The sequence below is a fragment of the Rhinoraja longicauda genome, chromosome 26 (genome assembly GCF_053455715.1).
Source record: "Rhinoraja longicauda isolate Sanriku21f chromosome 26, sRhiLon1.1, whole genome shotgun sequence".
Classification (NCBI taxonomy): Eukaryota; Metazoa; Chordata; class Chondrichthyes; order Rajiformes; family Arhynchobatidae; genus Rhinoraja; species Rhinoraja longicauda.
The window spans coordinates 15,193,245-15,209,856 of NC_135978.1; the positions used below are offsets into that span (position 1 = coordinate 15,193,245).

At 46.3% G+C, this 16,612-nt stretch overlaps 1 protein-coding gene across 3 annotated transcripts in view; it reads left to right on the forward strand.

Annotated features, from left to right (window-relative positions):
- The window catches only part of clip2 (CAP-GLY domain containing linker protein 2), a 107,622-nt gene extending 92,081 nt beyond the window's left edge, over positions 1–15,541 (forward strand). For all 3 annotated transcript variants that reach the window (XM_078422475.1, XM_078422474.1, XM_078422477.1), the window contains 3 exons: positions 1,410–1,513; positions 4,355–4,463; positions 9,746–15,541. In XM_078422475.1, the coding sequence (XP_078278601.1) occupies positions 1,410–1,513; positions 4,355–4,463; positions 9,746–9,757 (225 nt within the window). In that variant the 3' untranslated portion in view covers positions 9,758–15,541. The remainder of the gene's footprint in view (positions 1–1,409; positions 1,514–4,354; positions 4,464–9,745) is intronic.
- Positions 15,542–16,612: the final 1,071 nt, after the last annotated feature.

The window sequence follows — 16,612 nt, forward strand, 5'->3', positions numbered from 1 at the left end:
CCAACACCTGCGATCTCTTGTGTCAGAGTTAGAAGAAAATTCAGAACGCCGTCTCTATTTTCTCCCCTCTAGTTGAAAAAACTGTCAGTACCACGAAGGTTTTTGGGTAGCACAGTGGCCCAGGTAGTAGAGCTGTTTTCCACACGCACCGGCTACCTGGGTTCAATCGTAATCTTTGGTGCTGTCTTTGTGGAGTTTGCACGTTTTTTCCTGTGGCCGTGTGGATTTCCTCCCAGTGCTCCTTTTGTTTCTCTTTTCTAAAAGCCATGGCGGTCGGTAGGTTAGTTGGCTACTTAAATTGCAACAGTGTAGTTTAGAAATCCAACCCATTGAGTCCACGTTGACTGTTCACACTAGTTCTATGTTATCCCACTTTCTCATGCGCTCCTATAAACCTGCACGTTTTTGGGGATGTGGGAAGAAAGTGGAGGAAACGGATCTGGTCACAGGGCACTGTGAGGCAGCAGCTCTACCAGCGGTGCCACAGTGTCGCCAAACTTTGGTGTAGGTGAGTGGCAAAATCTGGGGTAGGTTGATGGGACTGTGGGGAAAATGAAATGGATTGGTATAAGATTAATATCTTTGATGATCAATGCAGACACAGGCCGGTTTCTGTGGTGTAAGAGTCTGAATCACATGAGTTGATTAATGCAGTGGACAGGTGAGGAATCCACCAGGAAGGTGTCTGACCAAAACTGACTACCTGAATGTAAATCGTATCTTGATCCAGGCTCAATCCATCTCCACCCACCCCATGCAAAGACGTACAGGTATGTAGGTTAATTGGCTGGGCAAATGTTAAAAACATTTTTTTTTAAATTGTCCCTAGTGTGTGCAGGATAGTGTTAATGTGCGGGGATCACTGGGCGGCGCAGACCCGGTGGGCCGAAGGGCCTGTTTCCGTGCTGTATCTCTAAATTTAAAAAAATCTAAAATCCATAGCCCCAGCCCCCCACTCCGACCCCACCCCCCTCCTCAGTCCACCAGCCCCTCCCCAATCTCCACTCTGCCTGTTTCTGCCTCCTCCACTTCTCCTTCCCACTCACTCTTCTCAGTCTAAGAATCTTCCTCTCAGTAATAAAGCATATTTTTCTTGAACTGATCTCAAACATTGTATCCCATTGTTTTTTTTACAATATGATTAAACTGCAATTAATTTATAATTATTTTTATAATTATCTGATTCATTGGTGACAGCCCCATTTATAACATTACAATGGTAAAACTGCTGATGGTTATATTGCAATGTAATCTAATTATAAAGTTAATCCTGAAGGCAGTGCATATTTCCTTTGAGTTTTGCCAGCATTTCAGTTTTTATTTCAGATTTCTGGCAGCGGCAGTATTGTACTTTTGTATAACATTTAAAGCTCGGTGACTTTATCTCCCAATTTTCTGCTTTCTCCCAGGAATACTCACGGTCACGCTCCCCCCAGCGCCAGCACGACTCCAGCCGAGCGAAGCAGCTGCTGGTGACCGAAAACAGGAGGATAGAGAAGCTCTTCAAGGAAATGTACGGATGTGTCTGACGTTCGGCCCCTCTCCCTGTAGTTACTGCAGCAGGATGTAGCCCAGGGCCACCGAGCCTGGGGCAAGGCACAGCCCATCACCCTGTAACCTACGGGGAAGCCTCTGGTCGGACTGCCTCGCCCCACTGGGCTGCCAACCTCTGCCCACTGCCGGGCGCAAGTCAAGGCAAACCCAAGGCAGGGGGCAGGAGAAAGAGAGACGGTGCTGGAGTACCTCAGCGGGGCAGGGTTCTCTGGAGAACATGGATAGGTGACGTTCCGGGTGGGGACCCTCCTTCATTCTGAGACGGGAGGGTGGACAACACCAATCTCGTTCCAACATGGTACGGTATCTGTTGACCAGTTAAGGGGGACTGATCGAGCTAGTGTTTCCCCCAGTGACCCCTGCTGCACCACCCCTCCCCCCCCCCACTCCATACGTTTAGTCCAAAGATACTAGAGGAACAAGATAGACCACTCGACCCTAAAAACCGTAGTACGTCATGGCGCCATTTTAGTAGGCAGAAACTTGCAGAAACATTTTAAAGAAAAATAACAAAAATGTGTGAATTGATAGATGAGATATATTCTGCATTTTAATGGTATCCTCACAAATACTGTTCCCCAAAACACTGATTACACTGCGAGAGGCATAGCGAACGGCGGGTTTTGCCTACTAAAATGGCTCCTTTGCGTACTACACTTCAGTATACGCGATTTCAACGGAGTGGACCATCTTGGTCCTCTAGTATCTTTGGTTTAGTCTGAGACCTGAACAGTAGAGGGAGTTAACACCCTTTCATAGAAATATTAATCTGAATTCCCCAGCCATCCCAATGCTCTGGCCTGTTGTAAGTATTGTTTTGCATTGACATTAATATCACGTGTTTTTTCCAGTATGATCAATTCGGTCATTAATGGAATTAAAACGCTTTGTCTCATTTCCCCATTAGAACCTGAAACAAAAGCCAAGTGTCTCAGAGATAAATTGCTTGATAGTCCTTCCTTCGGCATGAAATTCTTTAAACTGGCCACAGATCGAGGTGGATTGCAATGCAGAAAGAAGACATTCAATCCCTTGCTGGTGCATCTGGAAATCAAACAATTGCAGATACTGGAAATCTGAAATACAAACAAAGTACTGGAAACACTCAGCAGATCAGGAAGCATCTATGGAGAGAGAAAAACAAAGTTAATGTATTGGATTTAGTTTTGAGATACAGTGTGGAAACAGGCCCTTCGGCCCACTGAGTCTGTGCTGGCCAACAATCAGTAGTTTGATTCTATGCACTAGGGACAATTTACAGAAGCCAATTAACCTACAAACCTGCACGGCTTTTGAATGTAGGAGGAAACTGAAGAAGCACCCACGTGGTCACAGGGAGAGCATGCAAACTCCATACAGCCAGCTCCCATAGTCAGGATTGAACCCGGGTCTCTAGTGATGTAAGGCAGCAACTCTATTGCTGTGCCACTGCGCTGCCTGTCAAAGACCCTTTGTTCTCACTCGCATCTACCGTTGCTGCAACTATTGGTGGTGGAGAGGCAAAGCCTCTGCCTCATGTGACAATGTACCTAGTCAGCAGACAACCCAAGGAACATCCCTGCCCTATCTGTCACTGCCAGCTTGAAACTGATGGCCTTTCACCATCACTGACTTCTCGCGGATAAAATGGTCTTCCCATGTCATCCCAGCACAATTTGAAGATTTAAATGTCAAAAAATATATTTTGTTAGCCTTGTCTATTCTGGTGGAAAGAGTAGAGCCATGGAATCATACAACATAGAAGCAGACCCTTCAGAGCTGACCATTGAACCCACCTCTCCCATTTCATTGTACCCACATTTGGTCTGGGGCCTTCTGGGTTGTTTTTTTTGGCAATTGAAGTGCTTGTCCGGTTGTGAGAATCTGCCTTCCTATTCTCAGGCAGTACATCCCGGATTCCTACCACGCTGTGGGAGGGGAGGGGGTGGGGAGAAAATCCCCTCAAATCCCATGAGATCTCTTGCCTTTCACTTGAATCCTCAAGAATCTTCCATTGAGTTTCCCATCTATGACACCATCCCAGTTAACTTTCACTTCGGACACTGTTCAGGCTTAATTTTCTATAATGGCCGACCCAAACTCTTCGATTTATTCTGTGACCTTCCCATCGACTCGTGTTGTCTTGATTATACCGAATGAGCCTATTTATAATATGAGACCTGGTCTGATGACATTGGGCATAAATGAGAATCAAAAGATAAGAACTGATTGAAGGGATAATTACTGTTTATAGAAAGGGTCTGGTAAGAAGCTCGATGTGAAAATGAAATCTGTTGGAGGATGTAGGTTGTATTTAATGGCCTATCCGTATTTCTAAAGAGACAGATTCTTACATTCTATATAATTGGATAATTTGTTATGGTCCAGATCCCTTAACCGCCTACAATTGTTTATAATTGCATGCACTTACAAGAACACAGATGCCAGTATGATCTGAATTATTTATGTCAAAGTCGTGCTGATTTGACCATTTGGAATGAGCTGTTAATTCTGACAATGGCACGAGGCTACAAATACATTTATACATCAATCTTGCCCTCAAAGATTTAATTTGCCAAATGTGTGCACCTTGAGATTGTGTTATACTGCCATTATCCACTACATGTGAAAGAACATTCATCGCAGTTCCATGTGGGAAATGTAATTGTAAAATAGCGATCATAAACCTTTCTTTAACAAAGCAATTGGAAGAGTGCCTACGTTCACACGTCCACATGCCACCGACGTAGAAAGATTTAAACAAGACAGTTTGTGTACGGAGTGAATCGTTAAAGGGCTGCTTTTGTGTTTCCCCACACAGCGAAGAGATGAGTGTTTGTGCATCCCCTGAATCGCTCCAATTGAAAGGCTCCGGAGAACTTCCAGGCAGACAATCCACGTCAGCTGATCGAAGCGAGACTGCAGAAAAGGTCAGGCCTTTGCCACGGAAAAAAAATCTTGTACTTGCTGAAAATCAAAGACAAATGTATAATAATCCAAGCCTATGTGCCACAGTCGTAAGAGAGGTCGCCATGGTAGCAACAGTTGCGGGCAAATTAACAAGAGTTCCAGCGTGACTATAGAGTCATAGAGTCCTACAGCACAGAAAGAGGCCCTTCGGCCCATCGTGTCCGCGCCGCCCGTTACCAAACGCAGTCTAATTTTAATCCCATTTTCGCGCATTTGGACCGTAGCCCTGAATGTTGTAGCATTTCAAGTGCCCATCCAAATGCCTCTTAAACGTTGTGAGTGTTCCCGCCTCCACCACCACCCCAGGCAGTGAATTCCAGACTCCAACCACCCTCTGGGTGAAAAAGTTCTTTCTCACATCCCCCCGAAACCTCCCTTCCCTTACCCTGTATCTATGTCCCCTCGTTGTTGAACCTTCCACCAGTGGAAGAAGTTCCCCGCCATCTACCTTATCCATGCCCCTCATGATCTTGTACACCTCGATCATGTCCCCTCTCAGCCTTCTCTGCTCCAGGGAAAACAACCCCAGTCTGCCCAGTCTCTCCTCATAGCCGAGGCCCTTCATCCCTGGCAGCATCCTAGTTTGGGTTGTAGACATTCCATGTTATGGGAGGGAAAGGGGGACTTGGGAGCAGGATTAAAGGTTCCATGTTTTGAGGCAATTTTGAATTACAAGTCCTGATAAGAAATGTTGCAATATGTTTGCATTTGACCCACACGGAAAGTCAGGAGAAAAAAAGCATTATGTTGCCTATATAAACATACACACTGACAATAAATATATATAGTGTAAGAAAATAACTGCAGATGCTGGTACAAATCGAAGGTATTTATTCACAAAATGCTGGAGTAACTCAGCAGGTCGGGCAGCATCTCAGGAGAGAAGGAATGGGTGACGTTTCGGGTCGAGACCCTTCTTCAGACTGATGTCAGGGGGGCGGGACAAAGGATGGATATAGGTGGAGACAGGAAGATAGAGGGAGATCTGGGAAGGGGGAGGGAAAGAGAGGGACAGAGGAACTATCTAAAGTTGGAGAAGTCAATGTTCATACCACCGGGCTGCAAGCTGCCCAAGAGAAATATGAGGTGCTGTTCCTCCAATTTCCGGTGGGCCTCACTATGGCACTGGAGGAGGCCCATGACAGAAAGGTCAGACTGGGAGTGGGAGGGGGAGTTGAAGTGCTCAGCCACCGGGAGATCAGGTTGGTGAAGGCAGACTGAGCGAAGGTGTTGAGCGAAACGATCGCCGAGCCTGCGTTTGGTTGCATCGATGTAAATAAGTTGACATCCAGAGCAGCGGATGCAATAGATGAGGTTGGAGGAGGTGCAGGTGAACCTCTGTCTCACCTGGAAAGACTATTTGGGTCCTTGGATGGAGTTGAGGGGGGAGGTAAAGGGACAGGTGTTGCATCTCCTGCGGTTGCAGGGGAAAGTGTCTGGGGATGGGGTGGTTTGGGTAGGAAGGGACGAGTGGACCAGGGAGTTACAGAGGGAGCGGTCTCTGCGGAACGCAGAGAGGGGAGGGGATGGGAAGATATGGCCAGTGGTGGGGTCCCGTTGTAGGTGACGGAAATGTTGGTGGATGATTTGTTGGATACACTGGCTGGTGGGGTGGAAGGTGAGAACGAGGGGGATTCTGTCCTTGTTGCGAGTGGGGGGAGGGGGAGCAAGAGCGGAGCTGCAGGATGTAGAAGAGGGGAAGCCCCGTTTCCTGAAGAATGAGGACATCTCTGACGCCCTAGTGTGAAACACCTCATCCTGGGCGCAGATGCGGCGTAGACGGAGGAATTGGGAGTAGAGGATAGACTTTTTGCAGGAGACGGGGTGGAAAGAAGTGTAGTCCAGATAGCTGTGTGAGTCAATGGGTTTATAGTAGATGTCAGTCACTAGTCTGTCTCCTGTGATGGAGATGGTGAGGTCCAGAAATGGGAGGGAGATGTCTGAGATAGTCCAAGTATATTTAAGGGCAGGATGGAAATTGGAAGTGAAGTGTATGAAGTCAGTGAGTTCTGCATGGGTGCAAGAGGTAGCACCAATTCAGTCGTCGATGTAGCGGAGGTAGAGTTCGGGGATGGGGCCAGTGTACATCCGGAACAGGGATTGTTCGATGTACCCAACAAAGAGGCAGGCGTAGCTCGGGCCCATGCGAGTGCCCATAGCTACGCCTCTGGTTTGGAGGAAGTGGGAGGAGTCAAAGAAGAATATATATATAGAAAAATCAAAAATGACATTTCATAGGGTGTTCTTTATGTGCCCAGGCGCAATGTGTAAAATCACAATTTCAATTTTGAAACATACTTTTTTTTTTGAGTCTGGGGTTAAAATGTATAGATGATTTTTATCCCCACCTTTGGAGCAACCAACCTATAGTTGACCATGCAAAAGGCATTGAGTTTTGTGATTGAGGCCGGCAACTCTTTGTGACTGTTCTTGCACCTTTGTGCAAAGCTGAGTTGAGGTGGGGGGGGGGCACTGAAATTTGCCACCAAACTCAGAGAAGAGACTTTGGGCAGAATGGAAGACAGTGGTCAAAGAATACGTGGATTTAAGGAGCACCATAAAGGACAGGAGAAAGATAGATGGTTTAGGAATTCCAACGCATTGGTAGCTGAGGACTCGACAGTGGAGTGATGAATATCAAGGATAAGCAAGATCTGAGAATGCTACAGAGCTGCTGAGGGTTCCAGAGACGGGGAGGGGAGACAACACATCTGAGAGAAGATTCTTGAATGGTGGCTGTAACATCTTCAGGAACAATACACACTTGACAGCAGGACAACACCAAAGGAATCCAGTGTAGGCAGTAATGAATCTCCTCAGTGGCAACTATGTCGTGTTCCTATTCAAATACTTTAACACTAAATACGTCGGATGATGGGGTGAGGGGGGGGGGACTGGGCTCCTATCCCTATTAGTCCTGTTCAGTGAATGTGCATTGAAGGGCTTGTTGCTATGCTGTGCTCTTCTATACATAGCACAAAAAGTAAGGAAATTTGCGCCCATGAAAAATTTGCCAAATCTTCTCTGCCAATGCCAAACAGCTTATTCTGCCATTGACTCTTGTTCGGTGTTGTTTGGTGGATTGGATGATTGAAGTCTGAAGAAACAAGACATATTGGCAATTTAACAATTTATTCATTTAATAAACAGGAGCCACAGTAGCGTGTGGAAGAACCATACACAGCCACAACAGCCTGGCACCTCCTCCTCATGCTGGTCACCAGCCTGGTCACACACTGTTGTGGGATGGCATCCCATTCTTGTCAGCACCTGGGGGTACCAGAAGCTCAAAACAAGAGTCAATAGCAACGGCAGAATAAGCTGTTTGGCATTGGCAGAGAAGATTTGGCAAATTTTTCATGGGCGCAACCCATATACTCAGGACTGCTGCTCATCCCACAAATGCATGTTCCTTACAAATGTGGCACCATTTAAAAGGGAAATAAACAGGCTTTCCAACGGTATAAGATTTATTGCCAAGAAGCATTGTTACAACAAAGAAATAATCTACCAAACACAAATTTCCTTACTTTTTGTGCTATGTTGTTTCAAACCATTCACCGCAATAATTGTGGGGTGTGTGCCTGCAGTAACGGCCACCGACACAAGATGGCAGCAGCATTCTATGAACAGAATTCTTCCACTCAAAGCAAAAGAGCAGTCTAATCCCTGAAAGGACTACGATAGAACTTTATTTATACCGAAAGGGAAATAGGTCTCCCAACAGTCATAAAACAACAAGATACATGATACGTGAGATTAAAGTAACGAGTGTAAAGTCCAGGATTGGGGATGTGCAAAGATTGTGGTGGGGGGGGGAGGAGTTGTACAGTTTGACAGCCACAGGGAACTCCTGTGGCGTTCTGTGCTGCATCTTGGTGGAACCAGTCTGTTGCTGAATGTGCTCCTCAGGTTGACCAGTGTGTGATGGAGGGGGTGAGCTATATTGCCCGAGATGCTCTGCAGTTTGAGGAGCATCCTCCCCTCCAAGACTAATCCGTCAAAGTGCTGGAGTAACTCAGTGGGTCAGGCAACACCTCTGGAGAACGTGGGCAGGTGACGTTTTGGGTCGGGATTCTTCTTCGGACTGCTTAAGTCTAATACCTGATGGTAGTCCGGGAGGGAGATGATGATGATGATGATGAGGCTGGAGCTGACAGAGATTTCTGCCACTCTTCTTCCAACTGGAGCATTGGATCATTTGACTGGAGGATCAATACCTGAACACTGTCCCTTTTACCTGCACCCACTCCACAAGACCAATAGTCACACTCCCCTCTTCTTCTAACAAAACGTAATGAAGCATCCTTACAGTTTGTGGGAAAATGACTGCGGCGTAAAAAGACACTGGCCGCTTGTTTCCAGTCAAGGCTCCTCCAATGAATGAGGCCATCCTCCATATGCCAGGCTCTCCACTCACCTCTGTGTCTAAATTGGACAGGTTTTCTGATCTTCGTTCTCAATATTTGCTGGCCTTGCTGCTTTGCTTCACCGGTTAAAAGAACTGGACCTTGGTTGAACCCACACCTTCCAACCCAGTGCTCCATTTTCCTCCCACGTCTCAAAGACATAGCAGTGCTGTAAATGAACCCTTGGTGTAAGGTTGATTGGCACCAAGAATGAAAGGGGAAGGTTGATTAGTCTGTGTGAGGGAGAATAAATTGCAGGGGAAACATGGAGAGGGAAGTGAGATTCTTCTGCAGAAGCTGGCATGAACAAGAGGGCTGAATATCCTCCTCTTGTGTCATTATATGATAGGTCAGGTGGGTCCCTGCTCTCACCACCCTCTAAAACTGGGCATTCTTTCCTCCCCACACTACACCAATAACAGAAGGCGAGTACATCTCATCTACACCACACCTTCCCAACAGGCACATCACTGCCCCCTTCCCATCCCCCCCACCAACCTACTCCCCAACCAACAATCAGCACTGTGACCTGTAACAGACCCTCTGAATATAATGCTGGCCAATGGCTGATTGACACTGAAGTAAAATAGCCCTCTCCTGAAGTTGCAAGGCCCGGGGTTTAGTTTAGATTGGAGATACAGCATGTAAACAGGCCCTTCCGCCCACCGAGACCGCGCCGACCAGCGATCCCCATACTGCTAATGCTATCCTTCACACACAAGGGACAATGTGACATTTTACCAAGCCAATTAACCTACAAACTTGTACGTCACGACTTCCCGTTCCTGATAAGCTTCTTTCTCTAACTCTTTCCTTCTCTCTTTCTCTCCCAGGTCCAGCACTGATGCAGGATGAGCCAGTTTGCTCGGTGCCTTGTGCAGATAATCAACTGGAAGACCCTTATGTTTATTTATAAACTGCTTTTCACCGGCGAGAGAGCTTGGAGTTCGAAGCCCATGTGTCCATCCTGTAGCCACGATAGGAGTGGAACGGTGCCTCCAGAGCCAGTCAGTGGCCATTATCCATCCATAACACTGCAAACACCTAAAGCAGTCGATACCTGCGCTCCTGCCCACGTACAGTCCACTTCATTGACCATTTTTCGTGTTGATTTGCTCACGAGCAGAACTTGAGCTTGAAGGAGGACTGGTTTTTTTCCCTAATGAGGCCAATATGCAGTGTTTATTATAAGGGCAAACCCACATTTTTCAGGCCAGAACCCAATGGTTGTCACTACTGTACCTGTCTTGGACACGGTTCCCATGCATTGTATTCCCAGGTTCTCGGATCGTGGAGGGACTATCACCTAGTTAAGTGATTGGGGGGGGGAAAAAACACTTTCCTGATCAGCTTCAAGACGCACATTAAACCCAGCCCATTCTGACGTGCAGGAAACATCGTTCTGATTGCTGTATCCGTGCAGATTGTTTCACAGTGGACGTAACGTACAAACACAATGACCAAATGTTATTTAATAACAGCATGGGAGCTTGGATTTGAGGTTGGATTAGTGAGAAGAGCTTCACTCTCCACAGAACTCATCACTAATCAGAACAGCCTGGTGCCCTGCCACCATTATGCAGCACTTTGTGAAGGGCAGCCCCTATCGGAGACAACGTGTACGCACCAAGATCTTGCAACAGCAATGAGAGAAGGGACTGGATGATAGATCTTGGCTGAAAGAATCACGATTGTCCAGGACACTGAAGAGGGCTTCCTCTTTGAATAATGTGGGGAGCTGTTTTTGTTTGCTACACATGTTTGAAGGCTGCACATCACTGTGGTGGAATCAGCTTGCATTCAAATTTGGAGATGCCAGCACTCTGTCACAGCTAACACCCTAATGGAGATACTTAGCCTCTGCTCTGTATTCCAGGCATGTCCCAGAGTACCTCCTCGTTTAGAGGTTTTTCTCATCCTACAGTCAGTACTCCAGCGATGGTGTCAGACCTGGATGGTTGGGGAAGCTCGTTTCTCCACTACAGATCTTGTCGTGGGCTCTGTTGTACCCGCCTGAACAGGGCCATGACCTGTCAATGACCCACATCGCCTGTGCAAGGCTCTCTCGGTATCTGCTGCAACCTCGGCCTTCAGCAGGAGCTCAAGGCTCAGAGGTAACCCTTGACCCACAACCTTCTGGTTCGAGGAGCCAAGATGGGGCCTTGCAGCAGACCTGGGAGTCCTTGGTACGGATAGTGGATGTGTTCCATTCCCTCGCGCTGGCATCGATTATTCTCAGCATGTTTACCCAAGAATACTGTGCGTGTTGATGTTGAGGATGATGTCCTACGAGGTTATGTTGCGATGGTGGGGTGAGGGGGAGCTGGCTTCCTGGGGCTACCAGTTGCTTCACAGGTTGCAGAGCTCCTGTCTGGTGATGTCTGCAGTTCCCTTCACTACTGAGGTTTCATTTTTGTTGTGTTTTTTTTTTTTGTCGGCCCCAACATCGGGGCAGTTTCAACAAGAAACGTTCAGCGCACTTGTACATTTCCGATTATCCACGGTCTGATCACCAGTGAGATTCTTCACCAGAGGCTGCCATGAAAAATCAACTCCGGCGCTGACGAGAAGTCTGAAATTAAAAAGAGGAAATGCTGGAAACACTCAGCGGATCAGGCAGCATCAGTGGAAGGAGAAGCAGTTAACGTTTCGGGTAAAAGACCCTCCATCAGAGTCCCCATTGAGAAAGAGCCTTTCATCTGAAACATTTGTCTCTTGTGCCGGTGCTGCCTGGCCTGCAGAGTATCTCCACCATTACCTGTTTATGGACCAGCCCCAATGTGTGGCAGCTCCCCCATTGGTATTTGCTGAAGGAGCTTTGCGAAGAGTTGGTGCTCATAAACCTCTCATCAGAAACGAAGGCACCTTACTCCCGTTTTTGTGGTTGCCATATTGAAGCTCATCACCTCGAATATGCCACTGATTATGGTTAATGTTCCTGACGTGCTAGTGACCAAGAAACTCTAGCCAAGGGGCAGCCCCCCTATTAATTGCTGAAAAGGTGGCACTTGCCTTGTGCTCTTCCTTCCAGTGTGGCAAAGCCTTGACGAAAGTCAGCACATTCCTCATTGATGGGGCTGTCCACAGTGGCAGGCCTCCTGCCCCATCATGTTAAGGTGGGTGGGGGGTAGAACAAACAATCGCACTTGGCACTCTCCAGCTGAAAGCATGGATTCCAAGACCCTCCTATCTGGATCTGCCTCCCTGAACCTCCCCACCTCTTTCCCACTTTAACAAGCTTCATAAAGCTAAGCATCTGCCCTAAAACCTCTTTATTGCCCCAGTATCGGGTGTTGTTTGATGGTGTTCTTATTACATTGACAGCATTAAACGTAGGTTGATGCTGTCCACAAAATGCTGGAGTAACTCAGCGGGTCAGGCAGCATCTCTGGAGACCATGGAGAGGTGACATTTCCGGTCAGGACCCCAATTCAGACTGAGTCTGAAACACCGCCTGTCTATGTTCTCCAGAGATGCTACTTGACCTGCTGAGTTAATCCAGCACTTTGTGTCTTTTGTCGTAAACCAGCATCTGCAGTTCCTTGTGCGTCTGCAAAGTATTTTGTTCTGAGGTCACTTTTAAATGGTTAACAATGAGCTGCTTTAATGTTCTCCTCTCCCCTCCTCTTGCCCTGAACTTGTTCATCTTTATTCTTGTTCATCACTGCAACCCGTTATCTATCTAATCAGCAGCACGATGACCACTACGGTGGTCAATCCTCGCACTACATAAACTGACCATTATAGGGCCTCTTCTACTTGAGCTGATGTGTGTTTCTCTCATTCTTCGACTGGTAGACCAGCAAATGCTTGTGTAGCAAAACCAATTCCAAACCAACAAGGTTTGTCATTTTACATACGAAATGTGTGAGATACATTAAACTTTAATTCTTTTCCTATAACGTTTCTCGCAGCAAGAAAACTATCGCAGTGCAATACATGGTCAGCTTTAATGAGCAAATCTACATTGCTTTCTGGAAATTCTCTGAAATGTTGCTGTGCAAAACGTGTGATAGGTTCCTGGCCTCTCCCTGCATCTTCCACCCTGACTCACGCTGACCCGTTGCCACCCTGAAAGTCAGCCATCTCAAAACCCACACATGCTGGAATCTGAAACAAAGAAACAATGCTGGAGCAAACAGCAAGCAAGATATCTGTCTGTGCTTTGGGTCAAGCTGCTTGACCCACTGAGTTCTTCCAGCATAAGTCAAAACCTGAGTGTGTTTGACAGTTTCAACAACATCTCGACCAAATAGCCGATGGCCACCTATGGAACTTTGCAACGATTATCATCAGCTTTCATGGCCGAGTGGAGTCCCTCTCTCTCTTCAACTACCAAACGGGACCTACTGCTTCAAGAAATCTGAGTCGCAGTCACTTCCATTAATCTGCTTGGAACAGACAGGTATTGCCCCTGAGTCTTTCTGGTCAGCTTTTCACTGAACCATAAAGGAACAGAGAGGCCAGGTACTTCAGCCTTACATTCAATCAGCTCACGGCTCCTTGTTATCAGATCAAGCTACATTGCTCATGTAGTTCTTTTGCTTAAAGATAGATCTATCTGTCTTTGGTCTTTATCCGCCTTGCACCATCGATTTTTCTCGTGTGAATGACTGCACCCTGATGTCACTCCTGAATGTCCTAGCTTGAGGATCTGTTTCACATTCCACTCCGACACATAAAACGGCTTCTAAGCCACTCCTTTCCAAATCATTCAGCTTTCTCGAGAAACCTTCAGAACTGCAGATCCACCATTATTTTTTAACTACATCGTGCAATTGAAAATCATCCTAAAGTGATCCTGAGTCAAGTCAGAGTGCTGACTGTAAATTTGTCCCAAATGATTAACACCTATTTTGTGATGTGATATTTTATGCATAATTTAAATCCTGCATTTGGTTTTTCATCTATTTCCCAGAAGATTGTAACCACGGTGAATGAATGGTGTGTAGATATAATTTATTAATCTAGATGTAGATTGATTTGTAAGGTGTAACATTTGTTTTGCCTTTTCAGTCAAAGTATGAAGTGTTAAATAAAGTGTACTATTCCCAGTAGGCATTACACATGTTTCACTGGCCAGCACCTAACTGTGAGGAAACAACTGACAATTTGCTTCATGCATTGCATCTGATCTGCTGTACTTGACTTGCCTAAACCCTGCCCTGTTTCTGCCCACTACATGCTACAAAACACGAACAAACTGTTAATAATAATCAATTATTGAATGATAATGGCATTATCCCTCTTGTCCAAAAGCTGGCTTCCAACAAATGCGCACGTGCACACACTAGATTAACATTGAATGTTGCGTACATGATATAATATTAGAATGCAGTGTGGTAGTTCAGCTTTGCATACTGAAACTATACAGGGTCCCAGTGTGCGATTGGCTTAAAGGTAGGGGCTACAGGGCAGCAAGTATGCTGATTGTTAGTTCCTTGGCCTATTGATTGCTTTATGGGATCTGAATAGAAGCACAACATGGTCTCCAAGCCTCAACAGAAGATACTGTCCATAGAATTAAATACCTTGAGTTATTTTGATCAACACTAACCACAGTGGACAGTATTGTAGTGTAAGGAACTATGAGTCAGTTGTGCTTTGCCAATAGTTGTAACCATCCTTCGTTCTGAAGTGTTTCACTGTGACAATTTATAAATGGGGGGGTTTTTTCTGACATCCTTCACACCCCAATGCTCTGTTATGCCTTGCCACATTTTGTCTCTCTGATTGCAAAAAGGATGAATTAGACCAGGCAATGAAATGAGCTCTTGGGTTTCAAAGAGAGGTCTTTCCCTATTTACTTGCTTAGAGACACCAACGTGGTAACCATTCCAGCCTCCTGCTTGTATCTGGCACCCCACCTATATTCCTGTCCTGGGTATAACTGCACTGCCGCAGGTGGAAACTGGCAAGATCAGGGGATGGGAGCGGAGCGGAGCCATTTCTCCCTCCATTCCATGTGCTCCAATCTTGATTCTGTTCTTCCAACAGCACAGCAGGTAGGTGCTGACTTTGTGCTCTGTATCTGTATAGCTGACCTATCTGCTGCTATTCAGTATTTCAACCCCGTTCACATTCTGGCATTTTGATCTTAAATAGGCTTTATAATGAGATTGCTTAACTGAATTCATATGATGAAGCTTCCACGAGGGACTACTGCAAAGTACTGCAGTAAATCAAAGCAGTCTGCATTTAGCATTTGATTCCTGGGTAAATGTGTAGATAGCCAGCCCCCACACAGCCTGTTGCTTCTGCCTTGTCACCTGGAGCACTTTTCATGAATCAGTCTGATGGGACTGTTGCCGGAATAAGTGGAGATCAGAGGTGCAGCGCACTGCATTGTGGGAGTCTCCTTTATATCTACTGGCATATAGCGAAGATATAGAACCTTTCCCCTCATCTCAATTCCACACTTGTGCAGAGGAGAGGTGCAATGGTCCTACCATCCTCCAGAGCTTATGCCGCAGGCTACAGTCAGGCTCAACAGAATCCCCCATTGTTGTCTTAATGTGTGGAGCTGGTTGTGAATATTTAATCTTTAACACTCAGTTATGGCTAATACTTATTCCAGTGAACTGCATGGAGATGTACATGTGTTAACCTTGTTTTCAAAATAAAATGAATCCTGTTTTCTTTGGCTGTTTTAATACATTAATATCACTAAAAGAGCATTCTGCCCCCCATCAGGCTCCATCAACGCTGTTATTAAAATGCGATGTCACAAAATTGATTTGCAAGTAAGAGGGGGTTATTGTTAGCGAAGGGTTTGGAGTGTGCGAGTGGCATTCTTGGAAATCCAGTGAGATTAACCCTACTGAATCGCCCTCCTGGTAAGGATTGAGTCTTGGGGGGTGCTATGTGCTCTTCACCCTCAGTTTACAAAGGCACAGTGCAGTTTACTGCTTATTAATTTAATGGACAGCTTATCCACAGTGTATGGAAGGGCCAGGACCTGGAGACCTCCACTGGTCGTGCTACAACTTATGTTCACGTTAGGAGCAGTGGAGGGTCTGTCAGAACACTGAGCCTGTCCCAACATTTACTACGATCACAGCTGATCTGACTGTGACCTCAGCTCTGAATCTCTGTCTCCTGATAATCATTCCCCCCCCCCCCCCTACCTATCAAGGAACCATCTATCTCTGCTTCCACCACGGTTTGAGAAATGAAAGGCAGTAAAAGGAAAATGGATTGAACACCAAGCTTGCCCAGGTATTGGCTCACTGCCGCATCTCACACCACCCTATTCGCCCATCACTGTCTGTATACTGAGGCAGATTAGATCCCAGTCTGGCAATGCCTTAATACTAACATTCTCATCTTTGTTTCCTAATCTCTCTGTGCCTTTGGCGCTCTATATTTCCTAATCTCCCCCAACCCAAAATCTTCCACGTTTAGGCCTTCCACACTGCCCACCTCTTGGACTGAGTTTGTGATTGCATCCAATTGTATCGTCCTGTGGATAGACACAGAATGCTGGAGTAACTCAGCGGGACAGGCAGCATCTCTGGAGAGAAAGGAATAGGTGACATTTCGGGTCATGCCCCTTCTTCAGTCTTCATGTGATGGAGTTACCCAGTTCAACAACCCTTCTGTGATCATCCTAGGCCATTCTACTGTGGATAGAGAAATGCTGGCTGGTCCTGCTGGCCTTCAGTAGAGAGGGAAGAATCTCAGTCCCGGATCCCCCGGCT